Raw genomic sequence first — 16,306 nt, 5'->3', positions numbered from 1 at the left:
TGCAAAGTCCCTCTTTGCCATGCAAATGAACTGAATCCCCCAAAAAACATTTCCACTGCATTTCAGCCCTGCCACAAAAGGACCAGCTGACATCATGTCAGTGATTCTCTCGTTAACACAGTGTTGACTGGAGATCACTCTGTCATGCAGATTGAGTTCGAATAACAGACTGGAAGCTTCAAAAGGAGGGTGGTGCTGGGAATCATTGTTCTTCCTCTGTCAATCATGGTTACTTGCAAGGAAACACGTGCCGTCATCATTGCTTTGCACAAAAAGGGCTTCACAGGCAAGGATATTACTGCCAGTAAGATTGCACCTAAATCAACCATTTATCGGATCATTAAGAACTTTAAGGAGAGCGGTTCAATTGTTGTGAAGAAGGCTTCAGGGCACCCAAGAAAGTCCAGCAAGCACCAGGACCGTCTCCTAATGTTGATTCAGCTGTGGGATCTGTGCACCACCAGTACAGAGTTTTCTCAGGAATGGCAGCAGGAAGGTGTGAGTGCATCTACACGCACAGTGAGGCGAAGAAGGGCAGCAAAGAATAAACTTCTCTCCAGGAAAAACATCAGGGACAGACTGATGTTCTGCAAAAGGTACAGGGATGGGACTGCTGAGGACTGGGGTAAAGTCATTTTCTCTGATGAATCCCCTTTCTGATTGTTTGGGGCATCCGGAAAAAAAGCTTGCCCGGAGAAGACAAGGTGAGCGCTACCATCAGTCCTGTGTCATGCCAACAGTAAAGCATCCTGAGACCATTCATGTGTGGGGTTGCTTCTCAGCCAAGGGAGTGGGCTCACTTACAATTTTGCCTAAGAACACAGCCATGAATAAAGAATGGTACCAACACATCCTCCAAGAGCAACTTCTCCCAACCATACAGGAACAGTTGGTGAGGAACAATGCCTTTTCGAGCATGATGGAGTGGCTTGGGGAACAAAACATCAATATTTTGGGTCCATGGCCAGGAAATTCCCCAGACCTTAATCCCATTGAGAGCTTGTGGTCAATCCTCAAGAGGCGGGTGACAAACAAAACCCCCACAAATTCAAACAAACTCCAAGCATTGATTATGCAGGAATGGGCTGCCATCAGTCAGGATGTGACCCAGAAGTTAATTGACAGCATGCCAGGGCGGATTGCATAGGTCTTGAAAAAGAAGGGTCAACACTGCAAGTATTGACACTTTGCATCAACTTCATGTAATTGTCAATAAAAGCCTTTGACACTTATGAAATGCTTGTAATTATACTTCAGTATTCCATAGTAACATCTGACAAAAATATCTAAAGACACTGAAGCAGCAAACTTTGTGGAAATTAATATTTGTATCATTCTCAAAACTTTTGGCCACGACTGTACAACTGGTGACGAAGTCAGCATGCATGTGCCTGGCCCGCCACAAGGAGTCGCTACAGAGCGATGGGACAAGGACATCCCAGCCGGCCAAACGCTGGTCCAATTGTGCGCCGCCTCATGGATCTCCCGGGTAGTCCCCAGCTGTGACACAGCCTGGGATCAAACCCGGGTCTGTAGTGACACCTCAAACCTTAGACCGCTGCGCCACTCGGAAGGCCATAACGGCCTTCATTTTGCTGGACACCAGGAAGAGTACAGGGATCCATAATAAATAAAAAATACCTTTTGATGTAAATGTTTGAGGACAAGGTTATGTTCTTTTTGGATTCCATTAGAATGACAATTGCAGAGAAAGAGACAGGTCTACAACTCTTACAATTCCAACTAATGAATCATGCAAGATAATGTTCTTAATTTTACCTCTAGAGGTGGAGATGCTTAAAAAAGATTTTTTTTTTGCCCGCTCTACAGACGTCTATATAGGTCTGCTAATACTTGTAAAGGCCCAGTGCACAAACATCATATTTTTTATTCATATTTTTTTTACATTCTGATATTTCTGCACCCCTAACTCCTATGTCCCTCGACTGATTTATATGCATTTATGTGCCAGACCACGCCTATGTGAATGTTTATTGGTGAATAACGGCCATATTTTTGTAGGTACTTGTCTGAAAAATATTGGGTGAAGAGACTTTTGTCCATAGATGCCACATATCCAGTTTTGTGCAGATTGGTTATTCGTTGCCAGAAGAGTAGCGTTTTAAGTGTTTTTCACAAAATTCTAAATGGCGGAAATCTATAATGGCGGACCTTATGGGTCCCTGAGACAAATGTGTTCCTTGTGAAGAGAGGGAACTAAGTACCGAATTTCATGACTTTAGGTCAAAAGGGGTGAGGGGTGTGACTTTTCAAAGTTTTCATTTTCAATCTCTTGTTATAGCGCCACCATCTGGCCAATCAGTGTAATTTTGTAAATCCCGGATCTCTATGGCAAGACGTATCATACACCCACCTTTCACTAACATATGAAGGAATAAATGGAGACAGATTCACAGTCCCCTCCCCGATTTCATCATGTGGGACAATAATTATCTGAACGATTGTAGTCTACAGCGCCACAGAAACGTATGGCTCCTACTACAACCATAGAGTCAAAGACTGTGATAGAGTATTCCAGCCAGAGTAAAGACTGGCTCCTAAATACATATCCGGTTGGAAGTACGAAAACTTCCGGTGAACTTCCTGGTTTTGTTTGCATAGCGGCTAACTTTGCTAGCTATATCATTTCCAACTCTTTAAAACGCTCTTTGTATGTCCGTGAGTCAAACTGTGTTGGAAACGTTAAAACGCACTCTCTCGTTGACAAGACCTGCAATGGCTTGCTCTTAGTCATGCAAGTAACGTTAGTTGAAATGTAGTAACTGTTAGCTAACGGCTAACTTGACAGCTAATGTAGCTAGGATAGTAATAGGATGTGCCGTTAGGAAGTTAGCCAGCCAACACTGATTATGTTTCTGCTTATTCGTCTGTTATGCTTCTACTTGTTTTAAATAACTTCTGCGCTATGGACACCGAGGGAATAGAGATCCGTATAAAGACTCCCGTCGGGGATATGGACTCATCCGTGGACTGCCCATCACTTTTGAGCTTCAATGACTTGTTGGTGAGCGCTAGCTACAGTTGCAAAGTTTACAGTTGGCTAGGCTAAGGACCTAGCTAGTTAGCAACTGTTTTGCTTTACCGTTCATATCTTTCTGAATCTATTTTGCAGGTCGCTATAAGGGATGTCATGCCCGAAACCACAATCACTGCGTTTGAATGTAAGTTACCTCATGAAAAGATTGACATTCTGAGATTTCATCAGCCTGGTTTCCTGTTGTGGAGACAGTTTTTCATTACACCAACCAAATGTTTAAGTCCGTTTGGCAGACTTCTACCCAACTATGTTTAGTTACAACTGAAAAGCTCAGTCTACTACTAGTACTCAATTGCTACTTAACTTGCCTTTTTGGCTGTATTGTCCTTAATACCCAATAAGATTGATTGTCTTCAGTTTTTGCACACCAAAAGGATCATGTAGGCTATGTTCCTGGGTGCAAGTTGCCTCTAAGACACTGATCTTGGGTCAGTAGCATTTTTCCCACTAGTGGTAGTGGTTAGGATGGGGAAACTGATCCAAGATCGGTACTAGGGGGAAACGTAGTCCGGACCAAGTTTGTGAAGCCTGGACCATTAGGCCTGCTTCCATTAAAGGCACCATATTTAAACTCTAGTCCTCACATGTCTGATTTTCTTATCCTGTAACTTTAGGATGAATTAATTGCTTTGTTGGATGTTATACATTGGCTTTCACCGTTACAAAGCAGTCATCTATTTAAAGGCAGAATACTCTCCACAGGTGTAGAGCTGTGGTTGAGGTATAACACTCCCGGTACAAGTCACATATACAATTCCCCACTGGATACCAGGGTTCAATCCCTGCATCCACCTTTCCTATTGTGTCCCCCACCTACCAAAACCCCGCTCTGATTTCCATGCTGTTTCAATAAAGTGTCAAAATACTCTCCAAAATATATATATTTGAATACACATCACTGGACCTTGAGTGCTGAAGTTAATAACAGCATTGCTTTGATGGAATCATATTCTTAACAATTTGCTGTATTGATTTTGTTCAAATTAATCCATCTCTATTTAAGCTATCATGATGATGACACAGCCCAGTAACTATAGCTGTTGATGATGACACAGCCCAGTAACTATAGCTGTTGATGATGACACAGCCCAGTAACTATAGCTGTTGATGATGACACAGCCCAGTAACTATAGCTGTTGATGATGACACAGCCCAGTAACTATAGCTGTTGATGATGACACAGCCCAGTAACTATAGCTGTTGATGATGACACAGCCCAGTAACTATAGCTGTTGATGATGACACAGCCCAGTAACTATAGCTGTTGATGATGACACAGCCCAGTAACTATAGCTGTTGATGATGACACAGCCCAGTAACTATAGCTGTTGATGATGACACAGCCCAGTAACTATAGCTGTTGATGATGACACAGCCCAGTAACTATAGCTGTTGATGATGACACAGCCCAGTAACTATAGCTGTTAATGATAACACAGCCCAGTAACTATAGCTGTTAATGATAACACAGTAACTACAGCTGTTAATGATAGCACAGCCCAGTAACTATAGCTGTTGATGATGACACAGCCCAGTAACTATAGCTGTTAATGATAACACAGCCCAGTAACTATAGCTGTTAATGATAACACAGTAACTACAGCTGTTAATGATAGCACAGCCCAGTAACTATAGCTGTTGATGATGACACAGCCCAGTAACTATAGCTGTTAATGATAACACAGCCCAGTAACTATAGCTGTTAATGATAACACAGCCCAGTAACTATAGCTGTTGATGATGACACAGCCCAGTAACTATAGCTGTTGATGATGACACAGCCCAGTAACTATAGCTGTTGATGATGACACAGCCCAGTAACTATAGCTGTTGATGATGACACAGCCCAGTAACTATAGCTGTTAATGATAACACAGCCCAGTAACTACAGCTGTTAATGATAACACAGCTCAGTAACTATAGCTGTTAATGATAACACAGCCCAGTAACTACAGCTGTTAATGATAACACAGCTCAGTAACTATAGCTGTTAATGATAACACAGCCCAGTAACTACAGCTGTTAATGATAACACAGCCCAGTAACTACAGCTGTTAATGATAACACAGCTGAGTAACTACAGCTGTTAATGATAACACAGCTGAGTAACTACAGCTGTTAATGATAACACAGCTGAGTAACTACAGCTGTTAATGATAACACAGCTGAGTAACTACAGCTGTTAATGATAACACAGCCCAGTAACTACAGCTGTTAATGATGACAGCCCAGTGTTAATGATGACACAGCCCAGTGTTAATGATGACACAGCCCAGTAACTATAGCTGTTAATGATGACAGCCCAGTAACTATAGCTGTTAATGATAACACAGCTCAGTAACTACAGCTGTTAATGATAATACAGCTCATTAACTACAGCTGTTAATGATGACACAGCCCAGTGTTAATGATGACACAGCCCAGTAACTATAGCTGTTAATGATGACAGCCCAGTAACTATAGCTGTTAATGATAACACAGCCCAGTAACTATAGCTGTTAATGATAACACAGCCCAGTAACTACAGCTGTTAATGATAACACAGCCCAGTAACTACAGCTGTTAATGATGACACAGCTCAGTAACTACAGCTGTTAATGATGACACAGCCCAGTAACTACAGCTGTTAATGATGACACAGCCCAGTAAATACAGCTGTTAATGATACCACAGCCCAGTAACTACAGCTGTTAATGATGACACAGCCCAGTAACTATAGCTGTTAATGATGACACAGCCCAGTAACTACAGCTGTTAATGATAACACAGCCCAGTAACTACAGCTGTTAATGATGACAGCTCAGTAACTACAGCTGTTAATGATGACACAGCCCAGTAACTACAGCTGTTAATGATGACACAGCCCAGTAACTACAGCTGTTAATGATGACACAGCCCAGTAACTACAGCTGTTAATGATAACACAGCCCAGTAACTATAGCTGTTAATGATAACAGCCCAGTAACTACAGCTGTTAATGATGACACAGCCCAGTAACTACAGATGTTAATGATAACACAGCCCAGTAACTATAGCTGTTAATGATAGCACAGCCCAGTAACTATAGCTGTTAATGATGACACAGCCCAGTAACTACAGCTGTTAATAATAACACAGCCCAGTAACTACAGATGTTAATCTGTGTTTCAGATGAGGATGAGGTGGGCGATAGAATCACTGTGAGGAGTGATGAAGAACTCAAAGCCATGTTGTCATATGTGAGTATTGTTCTCTTCAACATGACACTTTGTTGGACTCCCATACCCCCAGTTTACCTGACTAGCCTCCCATACCCCCAGTTTACCTGACTAGCCTCCCATACCCCCAGTTTACCTGACTAGACTCCCATACCCCCAGTTTACCTGACTACTCTGCCATAACAACAGTTTACCTGACTACTCTGCCATAACAACAGTTTACCTGACTACACTGCCATAACAACAGTTTACCTGACTACTCTGACATAACAACAGTTTACCTGACTACTCTGCCATAACAACAGTTTACCTGACTACTCTGCCATAACAACATTTTACCTGACTACTCTGACATAACAACAGTTTACCTGACTACACTTCCATAACAACAGTGTACCTGACTACTCTGCCATAACAACAGTGTACCTGACTACTCTGCCATAACAACAGTTTACCTGACTACTCTGCCATAACAACAGTTTACCTGACTACACTGCCATAACAACAGTTTACCTGACTACTCTGCCATAACAACAGTGTACCTGACTACACTGCCATAACAACAGTTTACCTGACTACTCTGCCATAACAACAGTGTACCTGACTACTCTGCCATAACAACAGTTTACCTGACTACTCTGCCATAACAACAGTTTACCTGACTACTCTGCCATAACAACAGTTTACCTGACTACTCTGCCATAACAACAGTGTACCTGACTACACTGCCATAACAACAGTTTACCTGACTACTCTGCCATAACAACAGTTTACCTGACTACACTGCCATAACAACAGTTTCCCTGACTACTCTGCCATAACAACAGTTTACCTGACTACTCTGCCATAACAACAGTGTACCTGACTACTCTGCCATAACAACAGTTTAGCTGACTACTCTGCCATAACAACAGTGTACCTGACTACTCTGCCATAACAACAGTGTACCTGACTACTCTGCCATAACAACAGTGTACCTGACTACTCTGCCATAACAACAGTGTACCTGACTACTCTGCCATAACAACAGTGTACCTGACTACTCTGCCATAACAACAGTGTACCTGACTACTCTGCCATAACAGTTTCCCTGACTACTCTGCCATAACAACAGTGTACCTGACTACTCTGCCATAACAACAGTGTACCTGACTACTCTGCCATAACAGTTTCCCTGACTACTCTGCCATAACAACAGTGTACTAAGGGGATGTTTAGTCTCGGTGGGTTTTCCTTGTGCCAAGTGTTATAATCAAGAAGACAAATCATTGAAGTGTTTTCTCCGGCATTTTCGTTTTTGGTCCAGTACACAATTCACGTTCACAAGTCACGTTCACAAGTCACGTTCACAAGTCACGTTCGCAAGTCACGTTCGCAAGTCACATTCACAAGTCACGTTCACAAGTCACGTTCGCAAGTCACGTTCGCAAGTCACGTTCGCAAGTCACGTACGCAAGTCACGTACGCAAGTCACGTACGCAAGTCACGTACGCAAGTCACGTACGCAAGTCACGTACGCAAGTCACGTACGCAAGTCACGTTCGCAAGTCACGTTCGCAAGTCACGTTCGCAAGTCACGTACGCAAGTCACGTTCGCAAGTCACGTACACAAGTCACGTTCGCAAGTCACGTTCGCAAGTCACGTTCGCCACAAGTCACGTTCGCCACAAGTCACGTTCGCCACAAGTCACGTTCGCCACAAGTCACGTTCGCCACAAGTCACGTTCGCCACAAGTCACGTTCGCCACAAGTCACGTACACAAGTCACGTTCGCCACAAGTCACGTTCGCCACAAGTCACGTTCGCCACAAGTCACGTTCGCAAGTCACGTTCACAAGTAGCTTACGCAAGTAAGGTTCGCAAGTAACGTTCACAAGTAACACAGTAATTGTTTATTGCGCATCAACATTTATAACAACAGTTGGTGGAACCGTTTCCATTTTAGGGAGGAACCTTGTGGACGGTGCAGAGGTGAGCTGAGTTCTCCTGGTATTTACAGAGGTCCCAACTTGTAATTACGTTTCCTTTCACATCCTTAAAAAATATATAAATGAACAGTGACATCGTATAGGCTAATTAAAGTTACATTGACGAATAAAAATGCAAATGAAACCCCCCCCCCCCAAAAAAAAATATATTTTCTGGTGTGGTCTTTTTGATTGAGACGACAGCCTTTGTGTTGAATGAGTGTTGCTATGGCCAAAGATTGAAAATAACACTGCATTTGGAAAATAAATTATCTCCTGTTGAAGAATTCTTAAAAATGGAATAAAGTAAATATAATTACTGACCCCGGTATACCATTGAGGCAGCAATTATAACCTTCTTTTTCACTCCGCTATTGAGTGTTTTTTTGTTGAAGGGGGGGGGGGGGGGGGGAGCTATTAAAAATCTATTACAACAGATCTTTTCACCCAGGGCCACAGTGTGCTCATTGCTAAGCAGACTGGTAAAGATGACAAGTAACTCTACATATTTCTGTCTCCTACAACAAAGCACTGTATGTGGGTGATTCCACGCCAGTGGGAGCAGAACATATTTCTGTCTCCTACAACAAAGCACTGTATGTGGGTGATTCCACGCCAGTGGGAGCAGAACATATTTCTGTCCCCTACAACAAAGCACTGTATGTGGGTGATTCCACGCCAGTGGGAGCAGAATATATTTCTGTCCCCTACAACAAAGCACTGTATGTGGGTGATTCCACGCCAGTGGGAGCAGAACATATTTCTGTCCCCTACAACAAAGCACTGTATGTGGGTGATTCCACGCCAGTGGGGGCAGAATATATTTCTGTCTCCTACAACAAAGCACTGTATGTGGGTGATTCCACGCCAGTGGGAGCAGAATATATTTCTGTCTCCTACAACAAAGCACTGTATGTGGGTGATTCCACGCCAGTGGGAGCAGAACATATTTCTGTCTCCTACAACAAAGCACTGTATGTGGGTGATTCCACGCCAGTGGGAGCAGAACATATTTCTGTCTCCTACAACAAAGCACTGTATGTGGGTGATTCCACGCCAGTGGGAGCAGAACATATTTCTGTCTCCTACAACAAAGCACTGTATGTGGGTGATTCCACGCCAGTGGGAGCAGAATATATTTCTGTCTCCTACAACAAAGCACTGTATGTGGGTGATTCCACGCCAGTGGGAGCAGAATATATTTTTGCTATCTCGGATTGTTGTAGCAATTCTCACATAGAAACTTCATTGGGAGGAAGTGTTTTTTTTAAATATATGAAATATATTTTTTTACATTTGTGCCACGTTTGAGAGAATCCTGATGAATGTGTCCGTTGTAGACCCTTTTTAAACCTTTACAATCCTCCTGTAAGACCTTATGCTCCGTGAACCAGACATGTTATACTTCTTATAGTCTGCTTTACCATATGGACTACTAGATAGTATCTAGATTCTTATGTACTTTTTCACATTCATTTATTCCACAGAAAATAATGTAAATGTTTCTGCAAAATTAAAAATGACTTTTGAGATTATTCTTTTTTTAAAATTTTGAATAAATGAATGTGGACATTTTTATTTTAGAATCGGGACATATGTTAGAGCACACTATATGAAGTATAATGCCACCAACCCGTACGGTTCATAGATCGTAAGGTCTTACAGGAAGCATATATAGGTCGATACAATTGCCATGATTTTCTTGTTAAATACAAAATGCAAAAACACAAGTCAAACATCCTTCCTCCCATTGAAGTTCCTATGTGAGAATTGTCAGAACATTACAAAAATATTTTCCACTCCCGCTAACGTGGAATCGCCCGTGTCTGATGTGCCAATCGGTGTCGTCATGGTAACACGTGATCTTTTCGGCAAGTGCCGCCAACCTTCAGTCCTCTGCATTGGACCGGGTTCAGGCAAAAGAGTGACAGCAATAAAATAAAGATGTGTTATTGACTTCACCGAGGCTGCGAAGGGAATTAGACACGTCCACACGTTTTATTTCAGCCTCTGAGCTCAAACGGAGAGAGAAGTGAGGCTTTGTGGACGGATGTACCTTATAGGTCTATGCCTTCATGTTGAGGAAGTAACAGGACACTTGCATGTGTTATGTTTCTATAGAAACCTATCTGTGGTATAGAGACTATACTTGTGTTTGGAACACATCTCTCCTGTTTTTTTTTTGTCTTGTTGATTTACTTTTCAAGTCAGAATCAAGTCAGAATCAATAACGAGGCAATGAGTACCAGTACTGAGTCAATGTGGAGGGGTACCAGTACTGAGTCAATGTGGAGGGGTACCAGTACTGAGTCAATGTGGAGGGGTACCAGTACTGAGTCAATGTGGAGGGGTACCAGTACTGAGTCAATGTGGAGGGGTACCAGTACTGAGTCAATGTGGAGGGGTACCAGTACTGAGTCAATGTGGAGGGGTACCAGTACTGAGTCAATGTGGAGGGGTACCAGTACTGAGTCAATGTGGAGGGGTACCAGTACTGAGTCAATGTGGAGGAGTACCAGTACTGAGTCAATGTGGAGGGGTACCAGTACTGAGTCAGTGTGGAGGGGTACCAGTACTGAGTCAGTGTGGAGGGGTACGAGTACTGAGTCAGTGTGGAGGGGTACCAGTACTGAGTCAGTGTGGAGGGGTACCAGTACTGAGTCAGTGTGGAGGGGTACCAGTACTGAGTCAGTGTGGAGGGGTACCAGTACTGAGTCAGTGTGGAGGGGTACCAGTACTGAGTCAATGTGCAGGGGTACCAGTACTGAGTCAATGTGCAGGGGTACTGAGGTAATGCAGTATCTACATGTGGGTAATAATAAACAGAGTAGCAGCAGCCTATCTGAAAGTGTGTGTGTATAGAGTCTGGTGAGTGTGCATAGAGCCGATGCAAGGTAGTTTGTGTTTGAGGAAGAAGTTGAGCAGAAATATTGATGTGGCAGGATGAGCTATTTGTGTGGACCATTTGGGCACTTAAACCTCGCCAAGTGTACACTTGGTTTAAGATGGACGCTAGGAGAGGCGGGAAGTTAATGGAGTTTTATTGGAGATGTTTGACCGTGACTGATTCAGCCATTATGGATCATGTGAATTCACCATAAGTCTGGCAGTTGACTTTGAGCTCTACGATGACACGAGCACACAGACTGCAAAGATGAGGCTCACCACTGAGGGAAGTGAATCAGATATATCATGACGAAGTCAAGTGGTTTTGCTTCTTTTGTCATATTATTACTCTTGAGATGCAGTAAATCTTTGTGAAATGCGATGAATTGGTGTTTTTGACCCTTAAAACAAGTGGCTTTCAATAGTTCTATCATAGTGGCTCTTCATCAATGAAAGAGCTAATTTCATCTCAGCAGGAACATAATCACACAGAGTAGCTCTATCGCCTGTTTGGTGTGTGTTATTGGCTGAATCCCACGTTACCAGATCTATGTTTCACATCTCCAAACTGACTGAAATATTTGCTTTCCATACGACACAACATTCCCCACCGCCACCGACACAAAAACACATTGCTTCGTCCACATATTTTCGGATGCTGCACAACAAATCTCCAATCTCTCGGTAAAGGAATTTGGGCCCCCTGTAATGGCTTTCTGCTCCTCTCGGGACGAGCGTGTCTGGCGAAAAGCTGCTGATTGCCAGGGAAAATTGTAATACAGGTATATAATATACGCGAGGCAGGCTTCCCGGGCGTCTAATGTAAAGGGTTATGCATTTCAGCAATCCATTTGTATTCATATTCAAAGCATATGGGCTTCTTTGGTTCGCTGCTGTGGCCGTTTGGCCTCCGTAGAGACTCGGGTGCATTCTGCCTGGCTGTCGTTAATTCCAGATGACTGGATAGCCATTGTGCAAAATTAATATGAATTAAGAGAGGCCAATGTATTAGGTGCGTAAGAGGGGGGAAATTCATTAGGTACCTCTCCTCAACACTGTTTCAGAGTAGGAGTGATGAACTACCATTTCATCCATTTCATCTCATATAATTGCCATTTAAAAGGCCAAACAAATCATGTAAAACACTTTAACAGGCCTGTGACGGTCATGGAACTCTAGATGACTGTGATTAGTCTCATAGCAAAAAACACACATTTTCAACCTTTCCTCAGCTCCTGACTGTGTGCTGTCATAGATATATCATTAATAGAACAGGCATCAAGTCAATGATGGCATAATAGGTGGCCAGGTGGCCATTGCGAGGAGCAAAGCAGGAAGGTTGCCCGTCAATATGTGCTGTGATTTGTTGATTCAACTTTACTGAAATAATACCTTCTATTGTATGAACCACATCAGTTAACATCATATGAATTAACATTCTACATTACCATAGCAAATAATGCATCATAATACCAGCCATCGCCAGTGTACTGAGTTTACCAGTCAAACTGCCAGAGTTAGAGGTTCCAAGCCTGTTCTATTCATTGTATTTCTATGTGTGCTGCTGCTGCAGGGAGGGGAGTGTTGTCTAGGCAACCCAAGACTTGTTCGCTACAAAACCAAGGAGCAACAAAGTTCCATCCCATTGTTAAAAGTCCATGTTACCGTAGGAACGGACTGAACTGCACCAAAGCCCGGCCGTCCTGTCTTCAGTCAACTGTTCTTTAAATGGTTATGATGGTCTTTACCTGTAACCGTCGGTTACAGCATTTATACGGTAATTGTGCCAGCCCTACCCTTGAATTTAAAATGCACCTATCGATTAATTATCATCATGTCAATCTTTAACCATCTTCTGTGTATGACTCTCTAAGGACTTTTATTTTGAAAGCCAGACAAAAAATAAATAAAAGGACCATCCTTCAACATGCGAGTCCTGTGAGACATGCCAGTCTTCCAGGCAACTCTAATCATTGCTCGGCACCTTGAATGGCTTGGAGCCGCCGTTGTGAAAGTTAAAGACTGACCCGTGTCAGCTCGTCTACCACGTTACCCCATTCCCCTCCTCCTCCTATCGTATGCCCCCGGAGGTAGCAGCCCTAATTGCATCCCGTGCTCTCCTGTTCCCCCTCCTCGTCTGCTAATGATGATGAGCTTCCTGCAGGCTGGGCCTGCGCTCTCTCCCCTCTCTCTTCTCTCTCTCCCCTCTCTCTCTCTCCTCTCTCCCCTCTCTCTCTCTCTCTCTCTCCTCTCTCTCCTCTCTCTCCTCTCTTCTCTCTCTCCCCTCTCTCTCTCTCTCCTCTCTCTCCTCTCTCTCCTCTCTCCCCTCTCTCTCTCTCCTCTCTCTCTCTCTCCTCTCTCTCCTCTCTCTTCTCTCCTCTCTCTTCCCTCTCTCTCTCTCCTCTCTCTCCCCTCTCTCTCCTCTTTCTCCCCTCTTCTCTCTCTCCCCTCTCTCTCTCCTCTCTCTTCTCTCTCTCCTCTCTCTCTCTCCCCCTCTCTCTCCCCTCTCTCTCTCCTGTCCCCCTAGGCTGAGCGATGGTATTTGTGATCCGACACTGTTTAGTTATTGGCCAACAAAGGGGAATGTCTTTTAATACACCTTTTTAAAAGATTAGGTGGTAATTGTTGCGGTCTTAATCAATAGGGTAGCCGAGTGGAAAATTAAAGGTGTGTGAGAGAGAGAGAGCATGTTGCTGTGTTAGGCCCATTGTTCCTGTTCAGCCTAGTGACAACACCGGAGGGCAAGTGGAGGGATGGGACCTGAGGAGAGGCTGACAGTGATAAATAGGCCTTTTAATAACAGCTGTGCCTCTTGGGGAGCCGTTCAGATCCATTCTGATTCCAAGCTGGCCCTGCCCATCTACATTTAAATATCTAGAGTGATATGCACATCTATACTAGATTGGAAATGTTAGGTTTTTATACACTGACTGACGCATGGTAAAAACTGAGCCACAATCTGTCACACACATTTCTAGCCCCTGCAAGTATCCATCTGCGTCTGTGCTTATGGGTCTGATTGTCAGGGACAAGGTCTCTATGTTCATTTCCAAAGGTCTCAACCCTCCAAAGAAGGAGGTGGGGTTAAACTCACACTCACATGCACATTTTTTAACAGATGGTTTAGTTAACTGAAACATGAATTGCAATGTTGCTTTGGCAGTAGTCTCCAAGGCTCGTGTGTGTGTGTGTGTGTGTGAGAGAGAGAGATCCCAACAGGGTCTAACCGAATGTTCGGTGAGCTGATGACCTGGAGAGGAGGAGGTTGATGCTACAGCCGTTCCTGAACTAGCCCACAGGGCACTAGACTCTACCTGCAGCAGCTTTCAACACAGCATGTGTTTGTTGTAGACTAGGCTATACTCACCACCCTGGTGTTGAGAAAACATTTGGTTAAAAGGGATTTACATTCGCTATCCTCCTCTTCCTCACTGATGATTATTGGGTATCTCTTCCTCTCTCTCCTCAGTACTGCAATAATGTGAAGGAGCAGCGGATGAATGGCCTACTGCCTGAGCCTCTCCAGATATTTCCTCGAGGTATGTTGTGTGTGTGTGTGTTCTGAGCACTACAGTGCTTGGTGCGAGAGAGGGAGGGAGGGAGACTGGGTGCTGGGGTGAGAGAGACTGGAGGGAGGGAGACTGGGTGCTGGGGCGAGAGAGGGAGGGAGACTGGGTGCTGGGGCGAGAGAGGGAGGGAGACTGGGTGCTGGGGCGAGAGAGGGAGGGAGGGAGACTGGGTGCTGGGGCGAGAGAGGGAGGGAGACTGGGTGCTGGGGCGAGAGAGGGAGGGAGACTGGGTGCTGGGGCGAGAGAGGGAGGGAGGGAGACTGGGTGCTGGGGCGAGAGAGGGAGGGAGACTGGGTGCTGGGGCGAGAGAGGGAGGGAGACTGGGTGCTGGGGCGAGAGAGAGAGACTGGGTGCTGGGGAGAGAGTGGTGGGTTCTGGGTAGAGGACTAGAGAACTGTGGGTGCCCATGAGTGGAAAGAATCAACACAGCCACTGCAAAGTAATCAATCAAAATTGCCAGAGCCTTTAACATAGACTTTAATGGTATTGTGTTGAGGAAAATGTGCAGTGTGGCTTCGTTTCCCTCTAAAACTCACTAAAGCTCTAGTTCATTTGTTGTTCCATTTGTGTTGTAATACGTTTTCTCAATGTTTTCACGACTAAGAAAGAAAGTGTTGTTGATGTGTGTTCAGTTTCACCAATGAAACAATGAGTTGTTCCTTGCCTGTCCACTGGGGTCTTGTTCACAGTTGATAAGAGTTAGGATATTACACAATGCGCTATTGTCCTCAAACTCCACTCTGGACCTCAACGCCAGTTCACTGTATGTTTTCATTGTTCCCCTCCAATCAGGGACTGATGTAGACCTGGGACACCAGGTGGGTGTGTAATTAATTATCAGGTAGGACAGAAAAGCCAGCAGGCTCCGGACCTCATAGGGTCAGAGTTGAATACTGCTCTATTGAATACTTGGGAGTATGTTTATGTACAGTGTATAAATAGAAGCTGTTTGTCTTGGAGAAGAGTGTTTGGACATAGTTCCCCACAGCAGAGAGAGAGAGGACATAGTTCCCCACAGCCCATGTCTCCATCTAGTTCAGAGAGAGAGAGAGAGAGAGAGAGGACATAGTTCCCCACAGCCCATGTCTCCATCTAGCAGAGAGAGAGAGAGAGAGGACATAGTTCCCCCACAGCCCGTGTCTCCATCTAGCAGAGAGAGAGAGGACATAGTTCCCCACAGCCCATGTCTCCATCTAGTTCAGAGAGAGAGAGAGAGAGAGGACATAGTTCCCCACAGCCCATGTCTCCATCTAGCTGAGAGAGAGAGAGAGAGGACATAGTTCCCCACAGCCCATGTCTCCATCTAGCTGAGAGAGAGAGGACATAGTTCCCCCAAAGCCCATGTCTCCATCTAGGCAGAGAGAGAGAGAGGACATAGTTCCCCACAGCCCATGTCTCCATCTAGTTCAGAGAGAGAGGACATATTTCCCCACAGCCCATGTCTCCATCTAGCTGAGAGAGAGAGAGAGAGAGAGAGAGAGGACATAGTTCCCCACAGCCCATGTCTCCATCTAGCAGAGAGAGAGAGGACATAGTTCCCCACAGCCCATGTCTCCATCTAGCAGAGAGAGAGAGAGGACATAGTTCCCCACAGCCCATGTCTCCATCTAGCTGAGAGAGGAGAGAGAG

At 44.4% G+C, this 16,306-nt stretch overlaps 1 protein-coding gene across 1 annotated transcript; it reads left to right on the top strand.

The window, feature by feature from the left end:
* Positions 1–2,573: 2,573 nt before the first annotated feature.
* On the top strand, positions 2,574–14,647 carry LOC109877402 (dual specificity mitogen-activated protein kinase kinase 5; the record flags this gene model as incomplete). The annotated part of the gene is made up of 4 exons (XM_031820079.1): positions 2,574–3,025; positions 3,134–3,182; positions 6,209–6,276; positions 14,578–14,647. Coding segments are annotated over exons 1-4 (319 nt in total), but the record flags the coding sequence as incomplete, so codon positions are not given.
* Between the last annotated feature and the right edge of the window lie 1,659 nt (positions 14,648–16,306).

This window comes from Oncorhynchus kisutch, unplaced genomic scaffold (genome assembly GCF_002021735.2).
Source record: "Oncorhynchus kisutch isolate 150728-3 unplaced genomic scaffold, Okis_V2 scaffold2994, whole genome shotgun sequence".
In the NCBI taxonomy this organism is placed as follows: Eukaryota; Metazoa; Chordata; class Actinopteri; order Salmoniformes; family Salmonidae; genus Oncorhynchus; species Oncorhynchus kisutch.
Note: the sequence above shows the minus strand (reverse complement) of the source record. Positions and strands in the feature narration are given on the sequence as shown.